At 37.0% G+C, this 16,591-nt stretch overlaps 1 protein-coding gene across 1 annotated transcript; it reads left to right on the top strand.

Annotated features, from left to right (window-relative positions):
• The first annotated feature begins 1,336 nt into the window (after positions 1-1,336).
• Positions 1,337-2,229, top strand: LOC118033266 (sigma factor binding protein 1, chloroplastic). The gene has a single exon (XM_035038191.2). It carries the CDS (start codon positions 1,560-1,562, stop codon positions 2,028-2,030), a length of 471 nt encoding a protein of 156 aa, XP_034894082.1. The 5' UTR covers positions 1,337-1,559; the 3' UTR covers positions 2,031-2,229.
• Positions 2,230-16,591: the final 14,362 nt, after the last annotated feature.

The following is a 16,591-nucleotide window of genomic DNA, read 5'->3' on the forward strand; positions in this document are numbered from 1 at the left end:
TTATAATTGTTATTTACTTTTTCCTTATCATTTTTTTATTAAAATTTTTTATCTATCAAATGTGATCCTTATTTTTTTTTATTGTTACTTATTTTTTTTGAAATAATTTATGAAATGTTAATTATTATTATTTTTAATTTCTTCATCTTTCACTTGCTTTAACTTTTTAGATTTAATCTCTATTATTTTGATTATTATTTATTTTATTTCAGATAATTTATGAAATTATTTTTTTTTTTCAATTTCATTCTCATTCAACTTTTTAATTTATAAGATTTGTTCCTTATTATTTTAATAAACTTGAGAAAAATAAAATATTAATAAGTTATTTTTCAGCTTATTTTTAATGATATAACCAAATACTAGAAAGTGTTTTCAATTTATTTTTTTATTATACTATCATATATTAAAAAATAATTAATTTTTTTAAAAAATTATTTTTAATAAACAAACACAGTCTTAACCCTAGAGGTTCCATGACCTCTAGTGTGGTGATGACCAACACTGGATCATTCATGCAGCCGAAGTGCCGAACCCAATCAAGCCGGCTATTGAGCTCCTTGATTTACTACCTTGCCGCCATGATGTCATCACAGGAGGGTGAGATGACGTCATACACATCAAACCAGCCTTCTTGTGAACGCCACGTGGTGGTATTATCGGCATACAGATAACTCCAGGCTCCCGCTAGCCCATCGCTTTCACGTGAACTTCTGGCGCGTGTGATCACGTCTATCGCAGTCTTCCTAATCTAATCACATAATTGACTCGAGTGTAAGAGTAATGGTACTTGATTGATCTATAATTAGGAGCAAAAATCAAGGGAAAACTAGATCCATCATGCAAGATGAATATTTGAATACACTCCCAACATTATCATTTGAGTTTGAACTTTAAACAATATTATAAATAATAATTTTTTATATTAATTTGATTTAAAAAATAAAGGTCTTTAATTAATTTACAACGCAAATATATAATAATCGGACTATAAATAATATATTTAAAGTTTATCAAGATATAAATTAGTTTAATTACGTGAAAGTTGTTTTAAGATATCAAAATTAAAAAGGTAAATTATAGGTAGTTATAATTTTTTTTAAAATAATAGTTATTTTTACTAGTGAAAAATTCAAATGATTAATTTTAAAAATAAGAATTTAGATTTACCCGAGAAGTCAAGTCCATTAATGTGGTCTTATTTATCCATCCATATGAAAGTTCTCCCAACAACCTATTTTATCGTTAGTCCTCTTGAAATATCTACTATTTAGTAGCATCAATTGTTTTTTGAAAAAAGAATCTATATTCTTGTGGAGGCAGTAATAGAGACGTGCTGTGTCGCGGTTGGAACTTGTATTCTCACCCAAAGTTTTGTTGTTTGCTTCAATTTGCACTATCAGAACTTCTCCTTTCGGAGCATCAAGTTCTCTCTCTCTCTCTCTCTTCACCTTTTTCTTTCTCATAAAACTCCTTTGCATTGCAGCCTCAAGAATCTCTTTAATAGGCAAACATACTGCCAGCCTTTTGATCTCAGAGCTTATCCATCCATTACAGTCATGGACAACAATCATATTGACCTGGTAGGTGGTGGTGTGCAAGAAAGAAAGGGAACAAAAATAGCCAAAACCAAGAAAAAGCCTATGAAAGTAGTGTACATATCCAACCCCATGAAGTTCAAGATTAGTGCATCTGGATTTAGGGCTTTGGTTCAAGAACTCACCGGCCAAGATTCTGAATTGCCAGACCCTACTAAGATTGTGGACGATGATGATCATGGTGTCGGTGGAAATTATCTAGCTGTTTCAAGTGCTTCAAAAACTGTTGTTGATGATGAGTACTGTGCACTAGAGGTCCCCACAAAGGATCCTAGTCAAGAGCAGCCTGCAAGACAAGATGCTCCATTTGGGTCTTTCGATGACGTTTTCATGCCTCAGATGTTAGAGAATGTTGCTGGAATAATGCCATCAAATTCATGGTACGAAGCCTACTCATATGGATATGGTGAGAAGCCTTGCAATATAGTTTGAGTAAGCTCTCTTTGGTGGCTTCTGTTCTTATCTGTGGTATGGTTGTTCCATGTAATATGTGATTAATCATGTAGTTCATGTCTCTTTGTGTGAGAAATTAACATTGCTCGATGTTGAAGGGGATTGCAACTAGCTAGCAAGAAGTGTTCATGCTAATAGCAATTTGCTTCCTTTATCTCTCCAAGTACCAATTACTTAACTTTCAAGTGTGTTTAATTTGAGTAAGATCTCTCACAAGCTGTGCTGAAGATCCAAGCATAAGATCCAAGCTAGGAGAAGTGCAAGAAACATTGTTATGGGACCCAACTTACTTGATCTTATTAACAAAATATACAGAAACAAGCAAGGTCCATCACAAAAGCTCCAAGCCAGAAAACAGCTATAGCTAGCTAGGATGGAAGACCTAACAGTGAATCCAAACACTCCTAAATCAATATTGAAGTGGTCGTTCTCTGTTGAAAATACAGCTAGCTAGCTAGGGACCTAAATAAAAAGCTAATGGTTCAACTTGTGCCTCTTCCAAGGAATCCTCAAAAGCAATTAAGACTTTGATGGTGAAATTAACCTCGACCAAGTGACCAAGATATTTTTATCAAGGGAATAAAAAACAAAACAATATAGTAAATTAATTATACTATTTGCTTGAAATTAAGTAGCCTCAAATTTCCAGCAGAGCAATGATAAATTAATGAATTCATGATCGATCTGATTGCTAGCTAGCTGGGCCAAGAGATAGATGTATTGTACATCTGCAGGAAAAGTTGCCCAGATAATGCGGCACAGCACTGTAGTTGTTTGCTAGCATAGCTTGGTTCCCACTCCCAACGTACGATTAGCTTTGGAGATTTATGAGGACTTTTCTTTTGTCTAACTTAATTTCTGTCTCTTCGACCTTCTAGGGTTCATTGAATCCAGATTAGGAAAATATTACTGTCATCTGTCCGGAGAGGATCGGAAGAGACTGTGCAAAGTCCACTGGCTTGCTAGTACTCTCCCTCTCTTCCAAACAAGGGCAGATCACACACACTTTCTCTCCATTTGGATGCATGCATGCATGCATGCATTTTTTCTAAATTATATTTATTGTGCCTTGCTCAAGTCCTTCCTGTTTTTAGCTCAGTGGACAGGTGTGAATGAACTTATCGGACATGTATAATCGTGGCAAGGTGTCCCACGGCCGGATTGTTTGGTCGCGAGTGACATTTTTACCTGCAGTGCGTACACGGGTTTTTTCGAGAAAAAAAACTAAGGCAAAAAAAAGAGAAAAAAACAAGCTCTAGCTCAAATCAGACCTCGACTGTTCTGTGCAGCCGTCACATTGGAGTTGGGGAATTGTGTTTTCTACACTTGCTAGCCACACTCTGTACGTGCCATGTGGAATTAGTGAAAGTTTAATACAATATTGGTAGCCACAAATTCTTTTTATCAAGGATTAATTTCTAAGTGCACTCCGATATTTTTGGCCCTTCCATTGATATAACACTTGCGAATTGGAATACAGCTCATATTTTAATGCAATTGTGATGCATGAGTAGATTAATTTCTCTATACCATGACATATATCTTTTCCCTGCCTTCCCTTTTACTTTAAAATGATAAAGTCGAGCAGCTAGGTCTCTCTTTAGATTTCATTCGAGATCATGACTTACAGACTTTAAGTGATAATTTTAAATTTATTTGCATAAAATAAAATAAAATGGGAAAGAATAACATTATGTCACAAAGCTTCATCTAAAAATTCAAAATTTTGGATAAGACTTAATATGATATCATAGTATTATACGTTGATCAAACGATCACAAGTTCTAATTTTATTATCTGATTCTATTTGATAAAAATTAAGTACAAGATAGTGTTAATATATATAAATTTCAAGTTTAAAAAACTTTCACTCGAAAAAATGTGTTAAAAATAATATAAATTATATATTGAAATCTTATCTAAGAGGTTAAGCTTTTAGAAAAAAGGTTTTTTTAACATAAAAATATTTTTTAAAATAATTGAAGTCAAGAGTATATTTTTATATATATAAAAAAAGTGATTTAGATTAACTTTGAGAAATGGAGATGTATAATATGAATTAATAACAATAAGTTAAAAGTTCAAAAATTAATTTGAAAATTATAGAAAAGCTGACTATATCATTAAGAAATAAACCTATTTCATAAGATTATAGAAGAAAAAAAAAAACTAACCCGTCATTATAACTCATTGTACTTCAAAACTTAATATATATGTGAGGAGGGATAAATTAAGCTAGCAATTTGTTTTATAATCAGGCTACCACACTAATTTTTCAATCTACGTGGTCACACAAAATACTATAGAACAAGGTTTGAAATTGATTTATACATGGGAATTATGCCTGAGTTGTGACTAAAGATCCCAAAGTGGGTTCCTCTACAGGAAAAAGAGAAAAATTGCAGTCCTCCAGCTAGTGTTTCTCATGCTGCGAGGAAGAAGGGCAATGGCAGCACTGAATTTATTGTTATAGCAGCGGGTTGATTCGTCTTGGTTTTTATTTCCAGAATATTGTCAGCCAATCAAGTGTGATGTGAAGGCTGAAATAACAACGAATTAATATCTCTAAAGTTGGCAACGAATTAAATGAGCTTGCAGGCTTGTTTATGTTTCTTGCTCATGAAATTGCCTTTAAGATTGTGGGTAATGAGTGATCACTATTTTCTTTAGAAAATTAATACAATTAGATAAGAAAAACAAAAATAATTCTAGAACTTGTTTACATTAACATATGTGGATAAATATTCGTTTCCACTCAACTTAGATAAAATAAGCAAACAATTCTACATTTAATCAAGTTTTATACGTTGGGTTGGATTTAATTAGATATGCATGCATTTACATCCAAATTTTTATAATATTGAATTTTTTTTTATCTTATTTTCCTTTAATGAGTCCTGAGGTTGTGAATATTAATAGCTACTGTAGGCTTATCTGAACATTAATTTTAGGCTCTGTGTGAATTAATTGAGGTATATGTTGTAACCCATTTTTGGGTCCCCATAAAAAAATAATAAATACAAAAAAAAAAAAAAAAAAAAGTTAAACAGTGTCGTTTTCAACGGCACTGTTCCCCTTTCTTCCCCGCCGAACACACAGCAGCAAAGAAGGAAAAAGAATGCATATTTAATGACACCGGTCCCTCAAGCCCACCGACCGCCGGTCCCTCTAGCCTACCGACCGAAGACATTGGCCGACCACCGACCGCACCGCCGAAACTAAGGGAGGCACGCCTGGACAGCCGCGCCCGACCAGCCGCCGCATGACCTGTTCCTTGGCTCCACAATGAAAAAAACATGCTCACGGGCTCTATAAATAGAGGGGAGAAGGGAGAGACAGAAAAAAAAGGAGGGAGAAGAGAGGAAACAGAAGGGGAACAGAAGGGAGAAGAGAGGGAGAAGAGAGGAGAGAAGGCAGAGAAGAGAAAGGAAGAAGCAGAGAAGAAAACAGAAAAAAACAGAGGAGAGAGAGAGAAGGAAAACCGCCGGCCACCGCGAACAGCCAGTTCCGCCGCCGCCACCCCTGCCACATCAGTTGCTGCCAACATCACCACCGCTCCAGGTAGCCTTTCCCGTCGTTTTTTTTTTTGTTCAGCTTCATCTGCATGCAGAACGTTTACGTTCTGCAGCAGATGAAGATTAATTAGCGAGTTACTGTGCTGTGCACAGTAACTCGCTAATTAATTCACGGTTACTGTGCATGTGCACAGTAACCCGCAGATTAATTCTCTGGTTACTGTACACACAGTAACCCGGTTACTATGTGCACAGTAACCAGCTCATTCTTTGGGCCAGGTTCGGCCCAGCCCATATTTTTGGGCCTGATCCGGCCCATTTTAAAAAAATCAAAAAAATATTTGTTTCAACATTTTACACTTTTTTCCGCGTAGTTTTTATGTCATTTTGATTAATATTTGGTGGTATTTTTTTTTATGTTGTTAAAAATACAAAAATCTGATTTTTAAATACCCGGTTTTCGTCAAAAACTTCCACAAAAATACAAAAAAAATTAAAAAAAAAAGAGAAAAAAAATGTTTTGTGCATACGGCCAAGTGTCTCAAAGCTAAAAATTCATATTGTATTTTTCATACACCAAAAAATGTTTTAGCATGCATTTTGGCTTTAATAACCAGTTTATTAAAGTCAAGAGAATATTGGCCAATATTTCAAAAAACAACAAAAAATTTATTTTGTTTGTCTCTTAGTATCCGGGGTATGACTTTACACGTAATGCATATTCCGGATATTTAATTCTTTTTTTTTGGACAATAAAACCTGGGGTATGACATTACACGTAATGCGTATTCCAGATATTTAATTCTTTTTTTGTTTGAACAATAGAACCCGGGGTATGACATTACATGTAATGCATATTTTGGACAATAGGAAACCACAACATGACTTAGATTTTTATTAGACAAAACAATGCAGCCTACCTTAGGTAGGGCGTAGTTGGGGTGCTAATACCTTCCCTTTACGCAACCAGTCTCCGTACCTGATCTCTAAAGACCAGTAAGGGTTCCTAGTAACCAGAATACTAGGTGGCGACTCCCAGTCCATATTTTCACATGTAGAGACAAGAATTCCTTGTCTCTCCTTATTTGCCAGGAATAAATATTCCGATGTTTTTTCCTTGAGGGTGGACGATCGCTGCGCCGCCGCACACGTGCGACAGAATGGCGACTCCGCTGGGGACTTTGTGGACTAAGCTTTGTTTTTGTCTGATGATTGTGTTTTTTTGTTGTGGTTTGCGTGTTTATTTTTAAATATGCATTTTCTTTATATATTTGTTCATATTTAGTTGTGCGCTTTAATTTTTATACATATTTATCTCATGCATCACATAGTTACTTTTTTTTAAAGCACACACAAGCTTCAGGTTAGGAGGGGGACTAGCAGCTTACCTTACGACTTTTAGTCAAGGTTTAAGTTTGTGTAAACCCCAACTCTTCGTTGAGTGCTTAGACTGGTAATGGTTGGTACATGTACCATCTCATTGCCTACAAGCCCCCATATTGCCTCCACGAGGGCGATCACTGGGACAACGAGAGTCCCTTTTTTTAGAGACCAAATAGTAAACCTACCTTTTGTCTCACTTAAAAAAGATTAAAACCAGCCTTTAGGATGTATGCTCCGTATACATTGTTTTGCATCCGAGCAAGCCCTTCTTGAAGCATCTTGAACTCCAGACTTTTGGTTGACACAATAACCGTCGCTCAGAAAATTTTCATTGTAGAGTTTGTGCAAGAATCAAGATTCTTGTTTCATCATACAAGATTTGCGACCATATGTCACCCCTCGAAGGGCGAGTTTTGTCATATAGATTACATGTTCATACATTTAACATGCATACATGTCAGATTGAAATATAGGTCCAAAAAAAAAAAAAAAAATCTACAACACCCGACTTCGAGCAAGAAACATGGAAGATGAAGAGCGTGCTCAACGTGATGCCTATTTGCACGAAGAGTTGGAGTCTCTGAATAAAAGCTTGACTCACCTCTAGCTTACTCGAGCATATATGGAGAAAATGCCTCTGGTGAAGGTCCTTCCAATTGACCTATCATTTTTGTTCAAGCCCCAACAAAGACTCAACCTGAAGACATTGAGGGCCCACATGATCAAGAGCCTCAACACAATTTGAAGGGAAATTGCATCACCGTTGCAGAATGGAGCCTGTTCTTTCTCTGCCAAAATAACCACCTCAGTTTGATCATGTCTCCGAAAAACTTGATTTTTTGTTTCAACCTATTCTAGTTTTTGTTGGTAATTTGGCTAAAAAATTCCACAAGACTTTCCTTGTCCACTGAGCCTTTCTTGTTAATAAAATCATGTGTTTTGCTGTGTTCATCACATGCCTTCATTTTTGTTGTTTCATGCAAATAACACATTGAGCATAACCTTTAAGCATGAAACCATCACGCCCAAAATCTTGTGGTGCATTCCCCTTTTCTTCCAAAACTATGCATGATCGCATGTGAGGATTTTTGGGAATTCAAAGTTTAGTACAAAAACAGAAATCATGTTGACGTTTGTCCGAAACAAACGAGTTCTGGAAATTCAGGTGATTCCTTAGAGAGGTAACCATACACCTAGAAAAAAAACCAAAAAAAAAAAAAAAAAAGTGACTCCAAAAGCTGGGTTTTATTTGCATGAATAAATCACATTGCATACTCGCATGAAAGCAAGGCTTACCGATCCTAAATGCATGCATTTGAGATGAAGAAAGGCTATCTTTGATAATCCTTTCACAAAGTTGAAATATATCATTTGCAGTCCCCTTTTGAGCCTAATACATTTTCTTGAAAAAATAACCCTGGCTAGGATCACACCCCTACACTGGGGGGCAAGTGCAAAAAAATCCATAATGATTGAAAGTGCCCAAATAACTCTTGGGGGCATAAAAAAGTCTTCAACAATGAAAGTGCCCAAACAATACTGGGGGGCATAAAAGAAAATTCTCAATCATCAAAGGCGCCCATACAAAGCTAGGGGGGGCATGAAGAAAAATCCAAAGGATCCAAAAAATTTTGAGCAAAAAAACAAAGCAAATGCAATGATGCTCAAAATCAAATGAAGAAAACAAAAACAAAGAGAGAGCCCAAGCCCAATACTGGGGGCACCGTGGACCATTTTTACAAATCAATTATAAGGTCCAGGAATGTATGAAACAAAAGAGTTTGGGATATAAGCACTTGTGATCCTTAGTCTTAAAGTCCCTTAAACACCTTTTGAGCCTACATATATCATTTTCTTCATAACCAAAAGCCCAAGCCTACATTACGTGCCTAATCAAGCCCTTTCCGATCAAAGGCAAGCAATCTGGATCGGTATGCAATGCTTTCTCATGCGAGTCAAATCATTATTCATGCAAATAAAATAAATGCTTTGAATCAATTCGGTTCTCAATAACCCTCAAAATTGACATTTAAACCTTTTGTGACCAACCAGATGTCATCTTCATCTTTAACCAAAAGCAAAAATCTTTCATCACTTCAAGAAACCTGTCCATAGGAATCACTTGAATTTTTTTAGAACAAGTTTATTTTGAACCAATGTCAAAATAATTTTTGTGATTGGAATAACTTGGAAGTTCCAAAAATTTTGCATGAAAACATTTCATTGTACAAAAAACCCAAATTTACTTTCACATATCCTCACCCCAAACCAAACCCAAGTTGAACACTTGGGGGGCATGATCAAGCTGGGGGGCAATCAAATACACATGGTAGGGCTGGCTCCATGATTCCTTTTCTAAAGAAAATGTCGGGCAAAATTGGCAACTCATGAGATAAACGGTGAAGGACAAAGATGTATGATGACATCAAACTCTTCCCAGAGGTCAAGATCACAATATGTAACCCGAGTAAGCAAAAGTGGAAAAGCCATCGAAGTTTACTACCAACACCACAACTTTTGAGAGAAAACAAAGACACCATGAAGAAATGGGGGCCTATATTTCTCAGGTAAGTATACATGCATATCAATCATAATGCATTTGCTTTTCAACATTGACAATCATTGTTTCAACATCAACTTTGGTAGTGCGTTTTCTAACCCTACCTCCTTTTGAGTGCGCCTTCGAGCCCTCACCTACATTTTGAGTGCGCCTTTGAGCCCTCATCCCTTTGGTAGTGCGTTTTCTAACCCTACCTCCTTGTGAGTGCGCCTTTGAGCCCTCACCTCCATTTTGAGTGCGCCTTTGAGCCCTCATCCCTTTGGTAGTGCGTTTTCTAACCCTACCTCCTTGTGAGTGCGCCTTCGAGCCCTCACCTCCATTTTGAGTGCGCCTTTGAGCCCTCATCCCTTTGGTAGTGCGTTTTCTAACCCTACCTCCTTTTGAGTGCGCCTTCGAGCCCTCACCTCCATTTTGAGTGCGCCTTTTGAGCCCTCATCCCTTTGGTAGTGCGTTTTCTAACCCTACCTCCTTTGAGTGCGCCTTCGAGCCCTCACCTCCATTTTGAGTGCGCCTTTGAGCTCTCATCCCTTTGGTAGTGCGTTTTCTAACCCTACCTCCTTTTGAGTGCGCCTTCGAGCCGTCACCTCCATTTTGAGTGCGCCTTCGAGCCCTCACCTCTATTTTGAATGCGCTTTTGAGCCCTCATCCCTACGGTAGTGCGTTTTCTAACCCTACCTCCTTTTGAGTGCGCCTTTGAGCCCTCACCTCCATTTTGAGTGCGCCTTTGAGCCCTCATCCCTACGGTAGTGCGTTTTCTAACCCTACCTCGTTTTGAGTGCGCCTTCGAGCCGTCACCTCCATTTTGAGTGCGCCTTCGAGCCCTCACCTCCATTTTGAATGCGCTTTTGAGCCCTCATCCCTACGGTAGTGCGTTTTCTAACCCTACCTCCTTTTGAGTGCGCCTTTGAGCCCTCACCTCCATTTTGAGTGCGCCTTTGAGCCCTCATCCCTTTGGTAGTGCGTTTTCTAACCCTACCTCCTTTTGAGTGTGCCTTCGAGCCCTCACCTCCATTTTGAGTGCGCCTTTGAGCCCTCATCCCTTCGGTAGTGCGTTTTCTAACCCTACCTCCTTTTGAGTGCGCCTTTGAGCCCTCACCTCCATTTTGAGTGCGCCTTTGAGCCCTCATCCCTTTGGTAGTGCGTTTTCTAACCCTACCTCCTTTTGAGTGCGCCTTTGAGCCCTCACCTCCATTTTGAGTGCGCCTTTGAGCCCTCATCCCTTTGGTAGTGCGTTTTCTAACCCTACCTCCTTTTAAGTGCGCCTTTGAGCCCTCACCTCCATTTTAAGTGCGCCTTTGAGCCCTCACCAACATTTTTCTGGGTAGGTCACCCATTACAATGCGACCAATTCTCCATGTTTTATATCTGGGTAGGTCACCCATTACAATGAGACCACACTTCACATTCTTTCCTTCTTTTTTTTTCGGGTTAAAGGGGATTGGCGAAAGGAATCTCAGTTTAGCCCAACCATACACAGGACTTTGGGTCCGGTTGAAGTTTTAGGTCAATCAAATTTTGAGACGACCAGTTTCGAAAGACCAATGTTATTTTTTTCTTTACAACACTTACTATGCACAAATCTTTGCTCCGTAAGTATTGTAAAGAGGGGGGCAACTGTTGTAACCCATTTTTGGGTCCCCATAAAAAAATAATAAATACAAAAAAAAAAAAAAGTTAAACAGTGCCGTTTTCAACGGCACTGTTCCCCTTTCTTCCCCGCCGAACACACAGCAGCAAAGAAGGAAAAAGAATGCATATTTAATGACACCGGTCCCTCAAGCCCACCGACCGCCGGTCCCTCTAGCCTACCGACCGAAGACATTGGCCGACCACCGACCGCACCGCCGAAACTAAGGGAGGCACGCCTGGACAGCCGCGCCCGACCAGCCGCCGCATGACCTGTTCCTTGGCTCCACAATGAAAAAAACATGCTCACGGGCTCTATAAATAGAGGGGAGAAGGGAGAGACAGAAAAAAAGGAGGGAGAAGAGAGGAAACAGAAGGGGGAACAGAAGGGAGAAGAGAGGGAGAAGAGAGGAGAGAAGGCAGAGAAGAGAAAGGAAGAAGCAGAGAAGAAAACAGAAAAAAACAGAGGAGAGAGAGAGAAGGAAAACCGCCGGCCACCGCGAACAGCCAGTTCCGCCGCCGCCACCCCTGCCACATCAGTTGCTGCCAACATCACCACCGCTCCAGGTAGCCTTTCCCGTCGTTTTTTTTTTTTGTTCAGCTTCATCTGCATGCAGAACGTTTACGTTCTGCAGCAGATGAAGATTAATTAGCGAGTTACTGTGCTGTGCACAGTAACTCGCTAATTAATTCACGGTTACTGTGCATGTGCACAGTAACCCGCAGATTAATTCTCTGGTTACTGTACACACAGTAACCCGGTTACTATGTGCACAGTAACCAGCTCATTCTTTGGGCCAGGTTCGGCCCAGCCCATATTTTTGGGCCTGATCCGGCCCATTTTAAAAAAATCAAAAAATATTTGTTTCAACATTTTACACTTTTTTCCGCGTAGTTTTTATGTCATTTTGATTAATATTTGGTGGTATTTTTTTTTATGTTGTTAAAAATACAAAAATCTGATTTTTAAATACCCGGTTTTCGTCAAAAACTTCCACAAAAATACAAAAAAAAATTAAAAAAAAAGAGAAAAAAAATGTTTTTGTGCATACGGCCAAGTGTCTCAAAGCTAAAAATTCATATTGTATTTTTCATACACCAAAAAAATGTTTTAGCATGCATTTTGGCTTTAATAACCAGTTTATTAAAGTCAAGAGAATATTGGCCAATATTTCAAAAACAACAAAAAATTTATTTTGTTTGTCTCTTAGTATCCGGGGTATGACTTTACACGTAATGCATATTCCGGATATTTAATTCTTTTTTTTTGGACAATAAAACCTGGGGTATGACATTACACGTAATGCGTATTCCAGATATTTAATTCTTTTTTTGTTTGAACAATAGAACCCGGGGTATGACATTACATGTAATGCATATTTTGGACAATAGGAAACCACAACATGACTTAGATTTTATTAGACAAAACAATGCAGCCTACCTTAGGTAGGGCGTAGTTGGGGTGCTAATACCTTCCCTTTACGCAACCAGTCTCCGTACCTGATCTCTAAAGACCAGTAAGGGTTCCTAGTAACCAGAATACTAGGTGGCGACTCCCAGTCCATATTTTCACATGTAGAGACAAGAATTCCTTGTCTCTCCTTATTTGCCAGGAATAAATATTCCGATGTTTTTTCCTTGAGGGTGGACGATCGCTGCGCCGCCGCACACGTGCGACAGTATATATAAGCTGATCAGGAGATTTCATGTAAATAAAAAAAATTTAAAATTAATGATTATAACATAGAAATTGACACTACTTACAACGGAAACAAATAGTTTGTACTTTATTTTTATATTTGTGGTACTTAACTTGAAAAACATTAAATTATTTTATTTATTATTTTTTAATATTAAAAATTATTATATTTTCAAATAAAAAAATGAATCCATAAAAATCACGTTATTGTACGTAGGCAAGGGGAAACAGACCGTTGCGTCCTTTCCCCATCATGGAGGAATTAAATGCCAGGAGCAGAGCCGGAAATGCCCTTTTGAATCCGGTGGTCGAAAACAAGAACACGTTCCTGACTTAACAAGCACAAGAACAACACCTCTATGCATCTTGCTTTGAACAAATTAGCTTACGGCCGTAAAACCTTAACAGTTCATGGTGGAAGCTTGAATAAATTGATCATGGAAGATTATTTTCCTCTGTTTTTCGGAGGCACGCAGCTGCCAATCATTGGTCTATTGTAGGACTAGGAAGCATTCTTCAACTAATAATTTGGTTGACCAACGAATTAGGTTGAACCTTGTAAATTTATTGTTTTTTTTACCAACGATTAGGTCGTAATTAATTAATCCCTTGATAAACCAGTTTGCTTAATAATTAATGTATCATTTTCCGATGCATGCATGTGACTATAGTTTTTTCTGGTTAACCGATTAATTAGGTTGCAATTAATCCCTCGACGGACCAAGTGCTATGCTCAATTTTTCTGGTTCAAGAAAATGACATCCTAAGTTCCATGAAAAGTAGCGAGTGTCAAACCACGAATGTGATCATCGGCATTAAAAGGATTTGGTCCTCAGGAGATGCTAGAAAGAGAATATATGGAATCCCAATGAAGGAGGGTGTTTGTTTCTCCTGAAAACATTTTATATACAAAAACATTATATTATGCTTGGTAAATAATAATAATAATAATAATAATAATAATAATAATAATAATAATAATAATATAAAAAAATGCCATTATAATAGAATGATAATAACATGTGGCCGCGACAACATATATAGTGGTACAAGAATGAAGATAGCAATGGTTGTGGTGAGGCGCTGTTAGTGATGATGACGGTCACGCATGGTGGAGGTCACAGGGCGGATGTTGAGTGGTTAAATGATGGGGTAATGTAGCAGAGAGAGAAAAGACAAAACAGTATTGATTTTTTTTCACAAAGTGAGAACAGAGTGAGGATGTAATGTTATTTAAATTATATTTTTTTTAGGTCCGATCTAGTAGGCGGCTTGGTCCAAGGTCTGGGTTTTAATTGGGTTATCTAAATCAATTTTTTTAAAAAAAAAAATTATAACAACATCGTTTTAGCAAAAAAAATTCAACGAGTTGCAACCGAATCTTGTCGGGTCACTAGGTCAGTTAAGTCATATTGGGTTTTTTCTTCCCCTGTTTTTTCTTCAACCTTGCCCGGTTCCAGTCCAGGGGCGGCCAGGTCACGAGTCGACCCGCCAGGCCATGCTGGATTTCAAAACTATGCTTTATAATATCTATAATACAAGTAAAAGGAAACCATCCTAAGTCTCAATTATACAAATCTATCTTGATTATAGGACTTGATTATGATTTATTATTATTATTATTATTATTAATGTGGGTGTCCAGTCCAACTTGTGCACGCCTTAATTAATCCTACAGACCTTAAAGTTAACGATCATATAAATCTACAGTGGTTTTAAGATTTTTGGAACTTGAACTGATGATTTTTAGAAAACAAACCTAAAACCTAATCAGTTAAACTAAACCTCATATCTTAATTATACTAATCATTGTCAAGAAATGTGATGGAGGAATACTTTATATATTACAAGAATGAGTGGATTTGATTCAAATTCCTCAATACACTAATTATCATATTTACCTAGATCTTTCCATTATACTTCAAATATAGGTTATTATGTATGACTTATGGTAAGTATAAATCTGTATTGCTATATTTCAGCGTCACATTTAATATAAATACAAAATACAATCTAATTCTTTAATGATGGCAACAAAGAGATGACAGTGATTGTAAATGTTAGATGATGATATAGTGAGTGGATTGCCGTTTTTAGAATATTTTACAGAATTTTAGAAATTAATGTTTTTCAACAGAATTATTGCATTGATCAATTTTCCTATAAAATGTTTTGTAAAAATTAAATAAAAAAGTACTTAAGTTAAGACTTATGATGATGAAAGGTTCGGAAAGGAAATAGAATTTAAATTTTTAATGCCTTGTTTTCAAGATATATTTTTTTTCATCAATTGGTAGTAAAATTAATAAATGTAATTGTTATGGTGGTTATAAAGGCGGAAAGTGAGGAGAAATAGTAAATGATGAAATAATAGATGATTTCGGCAAGGTTGTTAAAATCGTGTTTTGACTTGTAAAATCATACTATTTTATGAGTCAAAACATGCTTTACGTGTTGAATCGCTTGAAAAAATCGAAAATGGATAAAATCGGGTGAAATCGTAAAAATCGGATAAAATCATGCAAAATCACAATTTCAGAACCGATTTTGTGATTGTGCCAAAATGATGTGCTGAAACAAAATTCCCCCTCCATGGTCCAGCTGTCAGGCGCCTAATGGATGTGGAAATGCACAGTCACGCCACGTGACTGTCTTCAGGGAATCAATTCACTGTCTTCAATATTCACAAATCACAACTCACAAAATACCTTTTCTTTTTTCCAACCGAACAAATCCCTAATTGGCTAATCCCTAATCCCCTTCTCTAATTAACCAACTGGGCACCGGCAACCACAAAAGCGGCGACGACGATCTCCATCCTCCACAAAAAGGGTAAGTGAGAGTGCTCACGGTCCAGTCTTCACTCCTCAATGCTTATGGTTGCAGCTTCCTTTTCTGTTTATCGCGATTTTAACAACGACGACGATCTCCTCAACAACTCATGGCTTCGGGCTTCCTCTGCAATCTTCATTAATAGCGGCACGCCGACAATGATCTCCTTTCTTTCCCATCTTCAAAAATAGCAGGCGACATTGGGCCTCTTCACCAGCAACTGTTCAACCATCATCATCAATGGCTCTTCACCATCAGTTCATTTTGCCTTCATCATCATCACTGCAGTAGTTGATTTTACCCCTGTAATAGATTTTTATTTTGTCCTGTTAAGTGTTAACTGTTAGTTTGTTACCCTGTAATTATTTATTACAATTTTGATTTTGCCTGGTCCTATAATTTTTATATGTATAATGTTGAATTGAATGCAATTGATCGGGTGAAAATTGAATGGACTGAATAGATCGGGTGAGAAAATTATTGAATTGAATGCCACACTGCCACAGTATATATTATATATCTTGACTGAATTGGACTAAATATTAATCGGGTAAAAATTGGACTGAAAATTGTTGAATTGGACTAAATTGAATGTCATTTCAGTATTATAGGACTGAATTAATTGGACTGAATTGAATTAAATTAATGGGGTGAAAATTGGACTGAAAAGTGTTGAATTGAACTGAATTGAATGCCATCTCAGTATTTCAGTACGATTTTATGATCTATTTTTACGATCCAAGTTTGTTTAGTATTTTCCGTGCCGTGTCAAAATCACAATTTTAACAACCTTGGATTTCAAGTTTGTTTGTTTTTGTGTTTGAAAAATATTTTTGATTTTTTATATTTTTTTTATTTACTTTAAATTAATATATTTTTAGCATTTTCAAATCATTTTAATGTGTTAATATTAAAAATAAAAAAA

The sequence above is a fragment of the Populus alba genome, chromosome 16, assembly GCF_005239225.2.
Source record: "Populus alba chromosome 16, ASM523922v2, whole genome shotgun sequence".
Classification (NCBI taxonomy): domain Eukaryota; kingdom Viridiplantae; phylum Streptophyta; class Magnoliopsida; order Malpighiales; family Salicaceae; genus Populus; species Populus alba.

What these genes read in the sequence shown, in the direction of transcription:
- LOC118033266 (XM_035038191.2), top strand. Translation starts at nt 1,560, where the DNA reads ATGGACAACAATCATATTGACCTGGTAGGTGGTGGTGTGCAAGAAAGA.